At 51.5% G+C, this 16,295-nt stretch overlaps 1 protein-coding gene across 1 annotated transcript; it reads left to right on the top strand.

Annotated features, from left to right (window-relative positions):
- Positions 1–1,049: 1,049 nt before the first annotated feature.
- Positions 1,050–9,386, top strand: SLC16A6 (solute carrier family 16 member 6). Its single transcript, XM_027654351.1, has 6 exons — positions 1,050–1,184; positions 3,247–3,488; positions 4,101–4,244; positions 4,988–5,116; positions 6,090–6,911; positions 7,527–9,386. Exons 2-6 carry the CDS (start codon positions 3,254–3,256, stop codon positions 7,787–7,789), a joined length of 1,593 nt encoding a protein of 530 aa, XP_027510152.1. The 5' UTR covers positions 1,050–1,184; positions 3,247–3,253; the 3' UTR covers positions 7,790–9,386.
- The last annotated feature ends 6,909 nt before the right edge of the window (positions 9,387–16,295 follow it).

The raw sequence follows: 16,295 nt of genomic DNA on the forward strand, positions 1-16,295 counted from the left end.
TTCCCTAAAAATGCAACTAAAGGAGATGGTTTCCTCTAAAAAAATGTGATTAAAGGACATGTTTTCTCCTTAAAAAAAAATGCAACTAATGGAGATGGTTTCCCCCTAAAAATTCAACAGAGGGACATGTTTTTCCTTAAAAATCCAACCAAGGTAGACTTTTTTCCCTAAAAACTCAACTCAGGGAGTCCTTTTTCCCTAAAAATTCAACCAAGGGAGATGCCTTTCTCTAAACATTCAACCCAGGGAGTCCTTTTCCCCTAAAAATTCAATCAAGGGTGATGTTTTCTCCTAGGAGTATAGCTAAGGGAGATGGTTTCCCCTAAAAAATTCAACCCAGGGAGATGTTCTCTCTCAGAAATGCAACTAAAGAACATGTTTTTCCCTAAAAATACAACTGAAGGCGACTGGTTTTCCCTAAAAATTCAACCAAGTGAGTTGCTTTCCCTTAAAAGTACAACTAAGGGAGGTGGTTTCCCCTAAAAAATTCAACTCAGGGAGACGTTTTCACCTAAAAACGCAACGAAGGGAAACGTTTTCCCTAAAAACACAGTTAAGGGACATGTTCCCTCTAAAAACGCAACGAAGGGAGACGTTTTCCCTAAAAACACAACTGAAGGACGTTTCCCCTAAAAACGTATCATGCGCTGCACCCAAAGGGGACAAGGACACTCTGGCCCCCTCAGGGCGGGGGTATTTCCATATGTGCTCTCCCCCACCCGCATCCCCAGCCGCGGGGATGCTCCAGCGGCGCATCCCGGGGACCCGCTCGGGCACCTGCTCCCCGCGGGGTGCGGGTCCCTGCGGCAGGTGCGGGGCTGGCTGGGGGATCTCCCTCTCTCTCTCTCTCTCTGTGTCTCTGTCTCTCTCTCCGGGTCCCTGGAGGAGCGGGGGGAGCCGCTCCCGCCGCCTGCACCGCCCCTCCCCGCACACGCGGTGCCGCCGCTGGGGCGAGCCGGGCCCGGCGCCGCGCACATGGGCGCTGCGGAGCCGCCGGCGGAGACCGGCTCCAGCCGGTATATAAGGGCTGGGAGCGAGCACCGAGCAGCAGCAGCAGCCGCCGCCGCGGGCAGCGGGAGCAGCAGCGGCCGGCGGGGCAGCGGGGGCCGCCTCCTCGCCGAGGGTCGCCCGCCCGCTCGCCCTCCCCGGGCCATGGGCAGCCCCTGACCCCGCCGCAGCACCGGGTGAGTGGGGCTCCCTCCTTCCCTCCCTCCCGCGGGAGCGGGGTGGGGGGAGGGCTTTGTTTCTCTCTCTCTCTCCTTTTTTTTTTTTCTCCCCCCTTTCTCATTTTTGGCCTCTTTTAAACATTATTCCCCTCTCCCCTCGCCCGCATCCCTGTATTTTTAGCCCGCGGCCCCGGCGATGCAGGAATCAGGGCTGAAATGTTGGGAAAGTGATGCAGGGAAGGGGGGGCCACGCCGGGCCCCTGCGCGCTCCGGCTTCTTAATTTTCAGCTATTTTTCCCCCTCCATCGCCATTTCTTTTAATCTTTAAACGTACAAAACACACGCCCCAGGTTTGCGGTTTCGGGGTTGTTTTTTCTTCCTTTCCTTTCCTTTTTTTTTTTTTTTTTTTTTCTCCCCCTCCTTTTCTGTTCCTCAGCGTGCTTCCTCCTAAACCTACTCTCCCCCAATTCCTCGTGCGGTGACACAGAAATTCACGGCAGCCCCGTCCCCTTTCTCGGGGGTCTCCCAGGCACTTCCCACAAAAACTTCGGGCCGCCGCCGGGGGTCCCGCCCGTGCCCCTCGCCCCGGCGCGGGGCTGCAGCAGAGCAGCACCGCAGGGATGCAGGAGCCCACGCCTCGCTGCATCCCTGGGAGAAAGGATCCCACGGGAGCCGCGCACCCGCCATGCAGCACCGCACGGGGGGTCTGCGGGCTGCGGGGACCCCCCCTGCCCCGCTCAGGGACCCCTCGCGTGGGCTCCCACCCCCGCCGAGCTCCCGGTGGGCGCCGGTGTCTCGCACTCGCCTGGTCCGCCGAGAGAAGTTGCCCGGGGCCGGGGGGGGCTGGGGCGGCGTGGCCGGAGCCGCTCGGGCTCCGTGCGCCGAGAACGCGGTGCCGAGGAGATCTGAGCAGAAAATGGAGGAGGGAAATGCCTGGTGGCTGCCGGGGCCGGCGGCGCGGGGGGAGAACGCGCAAAGAGCCGCCGGGTCCGCGCCGTGCCCGGGGCAGCCCCCGGGCGGGACCCCCGCGGACACCCCTCGGTCCCTGCCCTGGGGTGGCTGCTGGGAGCCAGCGCTGGGGCGTGACCCCGGCACTGCCGTGTGCCCCCCACGCAGGTGACACGGTGACACTGGCACTCTCCACACGGGTGTGGCAATGACCCCGGCACGGTGACCCCAGCACGGTGACCGTGGCACTGTCCCCCTCCCTGGGCAGGTGTAGCAGTGACCCCAGGACTGTGACCCTGGCGCTGTCCCCCCCCATGCAGGCATGGCACTGACCCTGGCACTGTCCCCCTGCAGAGTTGTGGCAGCGCTGGAGTTCCACAAGGAGCTCCGTGTGGGACAAAAGCTGCCCCTGGACACCCACAGCCCCTGGTGATGCGGAGAAGGGCTGAAGAGACCCCCCTGTTATATGGGGTGATCCCCTCCAGCCCCCAGTGCCCTGGGGGGTGTACGTGGCCCCAAGGGCTGCAGGGGAGCTGGTGGCAGCAGGGGGTTGTCCCCATCCCCTGTTTTGAGGTGTGGGCAGCTCTGAACTGCCACTTTGGGGGCAGACAAGCTCCCCAGGAGTTCCTGTCATCCCGGAGCCAGCGGCTGCGGGATTCTGGACACCACAACATGTGACAGTGGGTTCTGTCACTGACTGATCCTGCGGCAAATGGGTGTCACCGAGGTGTCACTGGGCAGGCAGGGGGTGCAGGGGGGAGGACGGGTGCCTCGGGGAGTTCCTGCAGTTCCACCAGCCCACACTGGGTTCTGCGGTGGATCTTTCACGAACTGCACCCACCCACCCCCTCACACTGACAGACAGATGACAGCTCCCGGGCTTGGCTGCTGGGGAACAGCCTGCCCGAGTGCTGAGCTGAGAGTTTCTGGTCCTGGGCTCGCAGGGCACCATCAGGGAGGAGCCCGTGGGGTGACAGAGGCAGAAATATCAGCCCAGTTCCTCTGTTTAATCCCTCAGCAGCACAGGGACTGGCTTATGGTGCCTTTGGGAATGCTGCAGATCCTAGACTGTGCCTCTTTGAGCAACATTCAGCTTAAACTCATGCCTGGCTCCCTGTCCCCTCTTTTCCAGGTCCAAAATGACGGTCAAAGCTGTAAAAATGCCGTGCACCTCTGCAAACGTTTATACTAAAGTGCCTGACGGAGGATGGGGCTGGACAGTTGCTTTTGCATTCTTTGTTGTGGAAGCCCTGACATACGGCATCATAAAATCATTTGGAGTCTTCTTCAATGACCTGATGGAAAGCTTTGACGAAACCAACAGCAGGATATCATGGATAATATCCATATGTGTGTTTGTGCAGACCTTCACAGGTAAGAGGAGTCAGGTGCAAGGGGCAGCCGTACTGCTGACTCAGCAAACAAGGAGCTGGCACCTGTGACTTTCGTGCCTCTAATGGCTCCACTATAAATTAAATAACAGCCATAAAGCTCAGAGGCTGCACAAAATGCTAAGAAATGTCTGTCTCAACCTTTGAGCCCTGACTCATGTCCTTGCATGGTGCAGGGACATGGTGCAGGGACATGGTGCAGGGACATGGTCCATGTCACTGGCCTTGGCCTGGCTGTTCAGGTCTCGCCAGCAAGGGGCAAAAACCGGAGTTTTGAAACCAAACTCTGCAGTGAAAAGGATTAGAAGCAGCTGGAGCCTTGCTGAAATCCGCTGGTGTCTGGGGATGTGGCTGCAGGTTTGTCCCAGGCTCCCACGCACTCGTCTTTAAGTCTCTTGTGATGATTTTTTTAGCACGTCCTAAGTGCCACAAGAGCTGTGCAGCGCCCCAAGGATGGCCCCGGGGTGACACGGTGCTGTGCGGGGAGGTGGCACAACAGGGGCACCCGGGCAGGAGTATGAGAAGAGCCTCTGGAGGAGACGTGGCTGGTGAAGCTGCTGCGTTGGGTGTTGACCAGGGCTCTCTCCCTCCCCAGCTCCTCTGTCGACGGTGCTCAGCAACCGCTTCGGTCACCGCTTGGTGGTGATGGCCGGGGGGCTGCTCATCAGCACCGGGATGGTCATCGCCGCCTTCGCCCGCTCTGTCGTGGACATGTATGTCACCATCGGCATCATCTCCGGTGAGTCATCCTCTGCTGGACCTGTCCAACGCTCCCCGTGCTCTCCCGCAGCTTCCCGCAAACCGTGAGGGTTTTACCCCCTGTGACGGGGGGAGTGCTTAATGCTGCTGCCCCTCCGGAGCTGACCTCGCCCTCCTGGGAGAGGGGTTGAGCTGGGCTCTGGGCTTGGCTTTCTACCCTCTCACCCTGGGGACCACCCTGGGACGTGGTCCTGTGCTCGTGCAGCTGTACTGGACGCTTCTCATGGACTGGGATCGCTGGGGAGACCAAACTGCTCATGGGGTCAGATCCTCTTAACCTCTGCCTCTGTCTCTTTTTTTTCTTCTCCTGATTACTTTTCCCCCTCTCCAGCCTGGTCTGGGTGTCCTGCTCCCATCTGTGTCCAGGAGCTTGCCTTGCTTAGGGGAGCAGTTGCTACAGGCTCAAACTCTTTAGGCAGATGAGGTCCTGAAAGTGGACCCCCCTGGCTGCTTTGTAGCAGAAGGCATTATCTGGCAGGTTTGGGAGGCTGGGTCTCTTGGGTTTTTACTCTCCTCTTTTCTTTTTCTTTCCTCCCCCCTCCAATTTACAAAAAAAAATAACATTCTGGTTTCCCCAATGATTTTCTTCCAGGGTGACTTGCTGAGTTGGCCGAAATGATACTGTGTAATCACCCACCGGGAAAGCCGACTTAAGGTGTTCTCGCATCGGTGTTTCCCCCTCCTTTACTTGTTGTTATGGCAATTTTTGGCATTTATTCACAGGCCTTGGATACTGCCTCTCCTTCCTCCCGACTGTCACCATTTTATCACAGTATTTTGACAAAAGGCGCTCGCTGGTCACAGCAGTGGCATCTACAGGGGAATGTTTCGCCGTCTTCTCCTTCGCACCAGGTACAGTTGCCCACGTGCTGGGACTTTACATGTGTGTGCCTAAAGCTCAGCACTGCTCCCCTCCCCTTTTCCCAAGCAAATGGGAGCCAGAGGGGACCGAGGGAGTTGGTGCCCAGGGACCTGCTAAAGCCCACGGGTTGTTGTTGCTCACGTGCCCATGGCACTCGTGCCCTGCAGGCAGGGTGACAAATAATCCTGGAGCCGGGTCTAACACTGCCTCTAACACTGCCCGAGCCGTCCCCAGTGGGATCTGCCAGCGCAGGACATGCCTGGCTGATACACAGCCCGATGGGCTCCCTATATAGATCTGGCAGGCTAAAAATAAGACAGAGAAACTTCAGCTATTTAAAACACACACAGTGCACACATAACTGCCCCTAAAGGTTAGTGGGCTTGTGCATAGCACGGGCTGCCGAGCTGCTCCAGCCTTTTGGGGACCTGTCCCCAGGCAGCACGTCCCTGTCCCCGCCTGTCCTTGGCTGCTCAGGTGGTCCTGCTGTGCATGTGTGCTTTCAGCTAATCCCCAGTGCAAAGCTGCTTTGGTTGCACGTGAAGGCTGGTAATTCAGCAGTGACATGCACCTCTGAGTAGGGCTCAGGGACTTCCTCTGGTGGCTGGTTTCAGGGTGGGGTCAGCTGAGAGAGGAAACTCGAGTGTTGAGTTTGCGCTCCTTCACTAAAAATAACACCCCCTTCACCCCCAAATTCAGAAGGGGCTGCCTAGAGGGTGGCTTCTGCTAGCCAGGTGGTAAACACAGCTTGTAGCTTTTGTCTACCACAGCTGAGGGGAGGAAGGTGGGTGCCAGACCCCTGAGCAGGAGGGACCCCCTGCTCAGCCTTTTCAGAGCCAAGGTGCCTGGAACCCTCCAGTGGTAAAACTCGAGTGACTTTCCCCTGCTGTAAATTCAACTCTTTGGTGTAACTGCAGGCTTTGCTAGTTACACTTTCTTCTTCCTCTTGCCCTCTTCCCTCAGCAATCACAGCTCTGAAGGAGCAGATTGGCTGGAGATACAGCCTGCTTTCTGTCGGGGTGCTGCAGCTTGGCATCACCGTCTGCGGATCGCTGCTGCGACCCATCATCATCAAAGAGCAAGAAGAAGTGAAAGCACAGCCTCCAGAAGAGTCCACCGAGACAAAGTACATGCTTGAAAATGAGCAAACATGCACCTCAATAGAGTCCATAGACTCAGGAGTCGATATAACTACCTCACCCAGCAATGTGCCTGGAAAAACCAAAGCAGAGCCGAAAAGTGAAGAACCAAAGCAACACGGACAGATTCCCGTTGAAAATAACAGCACCCCTCCAGAACCAAAAACCAAACTACTGGACTTCTCTGTGATGAGAGACTATAGCTTTATCTGTTATGCATTCTTTGGCCTGTTTGCAACCCTGGGCTTCTTCGCTCCCTCCCTCTACATCATCCCCCTGAGTCTCAGCCTGGGCATCGGCAAGGACCACTCGGCGTACATCCTGTCGGCCATGGCCATCGCCGAGGTCTTCGGGAGGATTTTTGCTGGCTGGGTCCTCAACAAGAAGCCCATCCGCAAGATCTACATCGAACTCATCTGTGTCATCCTGCTGTCTGTAGCACTGTTTGCCTTCCCTTTTGCCTCCGAGTTCTGGGGCTTGATGACATGTAGCATTTATTTTGGGTTCATGCTCGGCACGGTGGCGGGCACACATATTCCCCTCCTGGCAGAAGACGATGTGGTTGGCATTGAAAAGATGTCTTCTGCAGCTGGAGTCTACGTCTTCATTCAAAGCTTAGCTGGGTTGGCTGGACCACCCATTGCAGGTAACTCTCAAACTTTCATCTTAATTTGTTTTTTGAAATGTTTGACAGCTGTTGGTGCTGATCTCTGCCTAGAAAGGGTTCTGGCAGCGCTAATCACAGCACTATCCTAAGAGCCCTGCAACTACTATTAGAGACTCTGGGAGCCAGAAGACTGCTGCAATGCAGCTCTGCAGAGTCCCACGGATGAGGCAGTCTCCACTGAGGAACCTCAGAGGGAAGGGAAATACTGCAGTGCTACCCTGATCCTGTTAGAAACCCAAACCTGGCATCACTTCAGGCTCTAGCGACCAGCAGAGGCGAATCCCTCTCGCTGTGCCTGTGTCTGTGCCACACACTGCAGAGAGGGGAAGTCTCTATCAGAACAAACAGATGCTTGATGCATCTCGGGCTTAGAGTCCCTGCGGTGCCCAGAGGCTTCTGACTTGCCTGAAGATGACACCACGCACCCCTGAACACAGTGGGTTTACTTTTTTAAAGTGGCATCTGTTTATCATCGAGTTCTGCCTGCAGATAAAGTGATGCAGAGGCACCAGGATTAAAAATCTGCAGGAAGGACGGCTGGGCAGGGGAGAGGGGGAGTTGGCTGGGTCTAACTGCTGTGATTGTTTTTTGTAGGTGTCTTAGTGGATACGACAAAGAACTACAGCTCAGCTTTCTACTCCTGTGCTGCTGGCATGGTCCTGGGGGCCGTGTTTCTGGCCCTGGTGAGGCCGTGCAAGACTGGGCTGTGCCGCCGCCACCGCCACCAGCAGCAGCAGCAGCAGCAGCAGGTGGAGGAGAGCCCACCAGGGCCCCCACCAGAATTACCAGATGACTTTATAGACATGGATATTGGAAAAGCAGAAAATTCAGGAAAAGGCTCTGACAGCGTGGTATAAAAAAACAAACAAACAAACCCTGTTCCTTTCTCCATCTAATGTACTCGGCGTAAGGCTGGGGAAAATGTCAGCTCTGCTCCACGTTTTAAAACTACATTCTAAAGGGAATGTGAAATTTTAAATGTGAACAGTTGCTACCAACAACTTTTTTTTTTTTTTTTGTTAAATATTAGACAGAACTTTTTTAACCAACAATGGAAAGCTCCATAGAAAATACGGATAGCCACGTAAAAATAACTCCTGTCTAGCATGAAGATGTGATGCACACTCTTGCTTTCCTGATAACAAGCATAGGTAAAGGTTCAACTGATCCCATAAATACTGACAACAGCAACAGCAGCCTCTGACTGTCACCCATCCCCTACCACAAATTCCACACAGACAAGAAACCGATGATACGAACTGGAGACAAGCATTTCATACCCCACCAGTAGCCAACTGAATCTTCTTCTGGAGGGATACAGACTCATGTTTTAGCTTTGAGGAGGAGGCTAGGCTAGATGGCTGACACTTAGAAACCATTGCTAATGATCTTAACTTGAATGTCACAAATGCTGGGAAATCAAAGGCTCCGTGTGTCTTCATGGCCAGTTTTTACTGCACGTATTTTCCCAAGATCATTTTTCTTCTCCTGATTGGGATCCCTAGAACTGTTTTCTATTGATAGTCAGATCTGATGTACTGTTTCTAATTTAACTAGTATTTATTAATTTATTCTGAGATTGTTAAAGGAGGTTAGCTTAAATAACTGGAGAGGAAAAATGATCTTCTGCATTAACGGAAAGCTGTCTTTACATCATTCTCTTCAATGCCTATCTTGTATTGCTTGTGAAATTGTTGGGGAAATTACTCTTACAGCATAAAGTGTAGCTGTTTTTAATAGGTAAGTCTTAAGTAACCCAGTTATTTAAAAAGGAAAAAAAAAAATAATAAACTACAGATCCAGCATCTCTTTCCACGGAAAAAGGCTCAGCAGGTGCCGATGGACGTGGCACCACTGCAGAACCAGCCCACCCCACAGGGAGGATTTGGCCCAGTGTGTCTTAATGTACCCAAAACCCTCACTCATAGGTGCACCAGGAAACCTCTGCCTCATCCCCCATGGAATGTGGGACCCCCCACATCACCCAGCCTCTCACTCCCCACATCTGTGGGGTCACGGGGCAGCCGGGCTGAGCTGCACCCCCTTCCCCAGCTCTCCCTGCTCCCCCAAAGGCAGCAAGAGGCTTTGTTTGTTTTTGTTTTTTTTTTTTGCTGCTGACATCAGTGAGAAGCGAAGTGGAGCCTGTGCACCTCGATGGCACGAAGGGAACAACAAAAGACAACGGAGGAGCTGTTCATTTAGTCTTAACAGGAGAGATTCCTGCTCACGGTGACACGAGCTTGCTTACCCCACCTATATGCATCTTCTCGCCTCTAGGCAACTCAGGGGGACAAATCAAACAAGTCTGTTTTGGTTTGGAAGGAAAGCCAAACCACCATTTCTGTGCATTTCAAGTGGAAGTGGCATCATCCATTAACTGCTACGCTGACCTGTCTGTGTTTTACCAGCCATAAGAAATGTGGGACAATCTGTGTAAAAAAAGAAAAAACACAAAACAAAACAGAAAAAAAAAAAAAAAAAAGAAAAACCCCTTTTTTGGCAGGTGCTTGATTTGTTTTTTTTTCTGTCTTAGATGTCCAAAAAAAAAAAAAAAAGTTAAAAAAAGGATAAAAAAAAAAGAGAGAAAAAAAAAAAAAAAAAAAAAAGAAGAGAAACAGGCACTCTTGCAAGTGGCTGGAGCAATTCATCCTCACTGCCCGAGACCCGCGGTCTCGCGTCCTTCCTCTGCCTCAGCACTTTATCACGGCCAGCAGAACCTCGCTGCGTTGCACCCAGGACTGGAAGACCCCCCCTTACAGAGAACTAAGAGTTGTGTGAAAATCAGTGATTAACGAACAAATAACCACGTCGCGTTAAAAGATGCGCTTTTTTTTTTTTTTTTTTTATTTATTGTTTTAATTTATGATACTTCAAGCGTTTTGGTAAACGTTCTGTAGCCTGTAATTGTAAGGTTATTGAAGTCTTTGTGACACGAGACCTCACTACAGCACTTTGCTATTCCAACTGCTTGGAAGTGGAAATAAGGCCTCCAGGTTTTGCGTGTGTGTGGAAGCTCCCTGTTCTGCAGATTTGCGAGGTTCTACTGTAACTTAGGTTTGGTTGGTTTTGTTTTTTTTTTTTTTTTTTACAACATTTTCCAATACAGATCAAATAATATGTATGTCACTGACCTCACAGTCCATTTCTGTTCCTGTCTGTGTAGCAGCACGAGCAGGGGAGCGAGTGATGAGTATGTGTGTGTGCGGGCGCAGCAGACCCACAAGCAGGATTTACTGATTTGTTTGTAACGTACCCAGTGGACTCTGGAAATACTCTAAACACTGAGACTTGCAATAAACTTTTTCTTTTTTTTTTCTGGGTTTTTTTTTTCCCCCTTTCCTTTTTTTTTTTTTAAATAATAAACACGGTGAAGAAACTTTCCTCCTCTCCCTCTTCTCCATCCCTGGGGTGTCCCAAAGCCTTCTCCCTGCGGGTTTGTTGCGGGATCGAGCCCGTTGCATCCCCTCCCAAAGTGCTCTCCCAGCGTGGCTGTCACAATGCCACTTCTCCAGCCTGAAGTGGCTGTGCTTTCCCTGCACATTGGGCAATCCGAGTTCTTTAAATGAGCTGCCTGGAAGCTGTGGATTAGCGCTGACCTCAAGGGTGCTCTTGTAAACTCTTACCCGGGGAGCCCTGATTAGAGGGAGCCTTTTCTTCTCCTGAGTGGTGCCTGAATTGGTGGCACTTAGGAACATTACCCTCGTGCCTTCAAGAAGCACGCAATCATGTAATTATTTTATCATCTCTGAATTGCTGAATACTTTCCCCATGCCGGGCTAAGCAACTTGTGTATCAGCAAATCTACTTAAAAAAAAAAAAAAAAAGCCACTAAATAGCAGAACAGTCGCACTAAGGAGCAATTTTCTCTCCCTCAAACCTAATTTCTTTTTACGCCAGAGAGAGACGCCCTTCCCCGTTTACCCTGCGACTCCCAACATCACCAAACCCTCCAAGGAGTAACTGCCACAGCCCAAATCTCACTGCATGCATTAGATTTGCAAATGAACTACTTGCTGAAGGAATCATCACAGCCGCTGATGTGTGTTAAGTACAGTCTGTTTTCGTTCTGGTTGCAAAAGTCCTAGAACAGAGGTGATCCGTGCATGCAAGCAGGGCAGACTCCAGCACAAATACCAAAGTCTCGGGAAGCTAATCTGTCCAAATTTGACTCTGACTCAACTGCAGCAGTGAACAAACATTATTTGCAACAGTTTCCTCAAAAACAACCCCCTCAAAAAAAGGCGTTACAAAGGCTGCACACAGTTCACATAAATAAAAGCAACATTTAACTGTAGCACTATCAGATGTCTCTGCCTGCACAGAAAGATTTTAGAGTCCTTTTTCCCACCTGGTTTACATTAATTGCCCGTGACCTTCTCTGTTATCCTGGTACAAAGGCATTAAGGCCAGAACAAAATAGGATAAGAACATATTTATTCAGTAGCACTGCATGTCTACTTTGTACCACGGTAAATAAGAGGGGAATGTGAGGCAGGACTGGCTTCAGCAGTTCTTGCTATTCCTCTCCAAAAGGGTTGTATAAACTTTTGCAGTCAATGAGGCCAGTGCCAGCCAAATGTAAATAGAGGAAATTACACAAGGTCAGCCTGGGGGAGGCCAGAAGCCCTCAGACTGTAGGTATCTGTCCTTTCTAAAGCAGAAAGGAAGCTGGAAAGTGGGGGTTGTTTGTTTGTTTGGGGTCTTTAAAAAAAATAAAAAAATAAAAAAAATCAAACTCCCCCAAAAATAACCAAAAGACAAAACCATTTTTTCCATTTGAAATTAAAAGGAAGGGGAGCCTCTTGTTCTTTTTGCACTTATTTTAGCTAAGTTGACACCGGGTTCTTAGGGGGACAAATGAATCTTTAAAAATAGCTCAACTGGTTCTGGAAAGAAAGCAAAGTAGGTGCTTACAAAACAGCCTGAATGTTATAACGCGTCCCTTCAGATGTTACTTGTTACCATCTGAGATCATCGTGTTCCAGCTGCCTGTAGTAAACATGACCTGAATTCTCACAGTGATGCAAGCCCAGCAGCAGCCACCCCGTCCTTCCTTCCTCTTCAAAACTCATCCTAAAGATGCTTCACAGGTTGGGTTTAGGGAAACATCCCTTTAACTTCTGGCTTGGTTTGAGGGCTGGGGGACCAAGCGGTGCTGCCCAGAGGGATTGTGTTATCTGTGATGTCCACATCAAAAGACAGGACCCTTCAGGAAGAAATTCAGGAGGAATTTCTTCATGGAAAGGGTGGTCAGGCATTGGAAGGGGCTGCCCAGGGAGGTGGGGGAGTCACCACCCCTGGAAGTGTCCAAGGAGTGACTGACTGGACATGGCACTCAGTGCTCTGGTTTAATTGACATGGTGGTGTTTGGTCACAGACTTGATGATCTTGGAGGTCTTTTCCAACCCTGGTGATTGTATTCTGTGATTCCATGACCCCTGGTTCCCACTGGGACCCTGCACCAGACACACACAGGAGAGGCTCCTGGGCATTCCAAGCTGCTGTTGGTTCCCAAAGCCGGTTTGCAGCCGTGATGCCCTTGTTCTTCCCACCGATCCAGGCCTCCTCTGAGCATCCTGGCAGCAAACCACGCAGTCTCCCCCTCCCCACTTTCATTCCCACGGACTTCCACTTGCAGGATCTGCAGATCTGCGGCCGCACCAGCATAAAGCTCACTCTGCAAATTGCAGTAAGTCATCTAATAAATCAAATGCGATCCCCCCCTCCCTCCCTTCCTACTGCAGTCAACGAGCTCCAGTTACAACAATTTGTGGTAAAATATTACTCACCAGCACTCTGGCCCGTGCGAGGCAGCTCTGCCTCGGTACAGACAGCCCCTAAATCACAGCTTTGTCACAGAAGCCACAAGCATAACCAAAAGACTTATTACACGCAGACACTCCGAGGAGAAGGCCAAGGAGACAATAGTTCCCTTTGCTTCCTTTTGTCAGAGCTTTCATTAATGTTGTGAACATCTTTTTTCTGCTTTGTCCGCTGCTGGATGCTTACCATGCTCAGCCTGGCACAGGAGCAGCCCAAACCAGCCCCAAGGAGCCTGAGAGATGGCAAACCAGGGTGCTGAGCATCACCCCGTGCTCCTGCTCTCCCAGTAGGGCTGGTACCCCCAGTCCTGCCCCTCTGCTCTCCTGATTCCCTTTAACCTCCAGCAGTTTGCCCATGTGCTATGGGAAGTTATGAAAATTAGGCGTTTTTAGCACTTCAAGGCTTTTGCCTTTTGCTGTGATGTGGCTGATAGGTTGTTTTTTTTTCACATGTTGCAAAATGAGACAAAGACCCAAAATCACCAGAGAAGAGCAAAGGCCATTTTTGTGATTATACCTGGGGTTGGAGGGTGGCAGGAGACAGGCACAGGGGGGACACAGGGTAGCACCAGCACTGCCAGGGGGGCTTTCCCTTCCCACTGCTGCCCATGCACAGTAACAGGGGGATGATCCTGCCTACACTGAGTACCCTTCTAAAATCCTGCTGAGCACCCTTCCAACCACCACCCTGGAATTGAGGGAACACTGTCAGCTCCCCTCATCCTGTCCTAAGCCCCTCACTCCACCTCCCAGCCATGATGAGAGGGAAGTTTATACCCTCAGTGGGTATAAACTGTAAATTAATGACTAAATAACACAGTGACAGATGAAGATACGTGAAAAGGTCCAATTCTGACACCACCACTCACACAGACCTGCCACTGGAGCCTTTTATCTGCTCCAGGCACAGCCCTTGGCCAGAGGCACCCAAACCCTTCCCCTCACAGGTCCTCAATCTCCCTTCCTTTGCCAGCGGTGACCACCCCATGACCATGTGTCCCAGCTGGAGCACAGCAGTGACTTGGGGACACCAGGATACACAAGGCCACTCCTGCTCCAGATGCTGTATCCACAGGCACAGCAACTGCTATCCTTCCACATTCCCACGCTGCATCCTCCTGGAGTACCAAGAGTGAAAGCAGGTTCTGGTTTGCACAGAGAGGAGGGAGGAGCAGAGCAAGGTGCCCTCCACATCCTGGCACCAGAAGCCAGGCTCGCTGTGGGATGGGATGAATCCCTGTGGATGCAGGACAGGATGTTCCTCTGCTGCTCCTCTGAAAGCAGCCCTTTTGGCACAATGCAGCCTTTGCCAAACACTGCAATGGGCACACCAGGAAAATGAAAACTGGAAACGTGAAGCAACAGCTTGGAGCTGAACCCCAGAAAAGCCGGCTCCTTCCCACACACTGCCGGGCTCCCTGCCTGCCCTGAAATCACTCCCTTCCCCTCCTCCTGCTGCAGCCCCAGGGCCCTGGTGTGAGCCCCAGGTTCACTGTACCCAAAACCGGCCCCAAACACCCCGTGGCAGTATCTCCCTCACACACATCCCCGGGCTGCAGCCACAACACTTATCAGCCCCAGCCAGGCACAGCCCTGCCCTGTGCCAGGGCACCCCAGGGCTATCGGGGGCCACAGACCTCCTGCCCCACCACAGGGCACCCAGGGGATATTGGGGGCCCTGCTGGACTGGGCTCCTGCCAACTGGTCCCACCGTCATCCCCCGTGGGTGAGAGTGGGGATAAAGGGAATGTCCCACCCCACCCACTCAGTGCCACCGGAGGGGTCTGATCCCAGCCTCCAGTGAGCCCTGGCACAGCACTCAGGCAGCCCTTCCCTGCTGCTCACAAACACAACCCTTTTCTGCTCAATAGCACCTGCTCATAACCCAGCAAGGGGCTTTGCTCTGCCCACACAGAAACCCCTCCCAAAATCCCCCAACCACACTTTCAGGAAGTCTCATGTCCTCAGAGAACTGCTGGCCCTGCACAGCTCCCCCTCCTCAGTCACTCAGTAGTTTCCCATCCAGAAAAAATACACATTAAACAAGCTGTACCTTGGAAAGAGTCTACAGACACAGGAATTTCTCTGTTTCTTCTCCTCCTGCCTCGTTGGTGAGGGGTCAGAGCCCCTCACAGCTTTGGCCAATATCACAATCACAAAGGAACCAGCAGGTGAACCCACTGCCCCATCAGCACTCACAGCAAACCCTGGTGCAAACAATCACCCAAACTGTTAAACACAAAACCACCTTGGGGCTTCAGTTCATCGAGTGTTTTCATCGAGACAACCCCGGGTCTGCACTGGCAGTGTCACATCTCAAAGGTTTTTATTCAGCCTCCTTTGCGCAGCTTTCAGTGAGTCGAGAATTTCAACCTTCAAGGACAAGGCACTGCCCCTGCAGCCTGACCCACCTGTGGAGTTTTCTGTGGTTAAAAGCACTTTCAGCACAGCAGAGAGGCCAAACTGGTCGGTGTGGGAAGTGGAAACTGGACATAAACTTCAGAACTATGTCAAATTCAATTTTATCGAGTAAGGAAACAATACAAATAAATATTAAAACACAGAAGCGGTTCTATTTCAAAAGTGTAATTTTTTTAAATGTATACAGATGCACTCTGGCGTGGGCTTTTAACAGCAGATAATTCACATGCTTTAGAGAATTTAATTGCTCACAGTGTGTAAGGGCAGGAAGGGAGAACAAAAGCAGATCTGTGAAGCAGAGAGGAAAAATTAGTCCTGAAAATTGTGCACAGTGGGAAACTTTCCCCTGTCAGCCCAATTTGGGGCCCTGGTACAGGGGAGCCCATTTGCCAGCACAGAGCAGGAAATGTCCTACCTGGATGAGGTAAAGAACGGAAATCTACCCAAGCCCTGCTTACAGCAATTACAAATAACATCCTGACACAGGAAATTAAACCTCTCATACAAAACACCAATTAAATCTGTGAACCCGATTAAAAAAAAAAAAAAAAAGAGAGAGAAACCATGTAAATAACCTGGATTAAACTCAAGGCATCTTGTCTTAAACATCATGAGATGCCTTAGATGCAACCAGACTTGTCTCCTCTCCCTGGAGCCCACACTGTGGGCAGATCCTGGCACCTGCAGACACCCTTTTACTCCTACACAGGGACTCTCGCTCCTGCAATTTTATGATTAGTCTTATAAAACACAAAGAATTAAAGTGCACCAGTCTCCTGCAGCTGTGTGGGACACAGAACACCCCAGACTCGATTTAGGAGCATTCAAGAGTGATGAAGACAAACATTCCTGGATACAGGCGGCACCAGCACAGACCAAATACTGAGCATCGTGTTAGCAACCGGTGTCAGCCAAGAGATACAAACATTAGCTTTTCAGTGAAGAATTTTTAGTGTGCTGGTAGTTCCCTGTCAGACAGTAAATTTTAAAATAGTCCATAGTAAATGGCAGAAAGTAACCCTTTAAATACATGAGCTTTTCTGCATATATTGTATGCTCTGCTTATATACTTGAGTCCAGCAGCACCTCGAGGCATTTTAATAACCACTTGTGGTTCTCC

This window comes from Corapipo altera, unplaced genomic scaffold, assembly GCF_003945725.1.
Source record: "Corapipo altera isolate COAL_440 unplaced genomic scaffold, ASM394572v1 343, whole genome shotgun sequence".
Taxonomy (NCBI): domain Eukaryota; kingdom Metazoa; phylum Chordata; class Aves; order Passeriformes; family Pipridae; genus Corapipo; species Corapipo altera.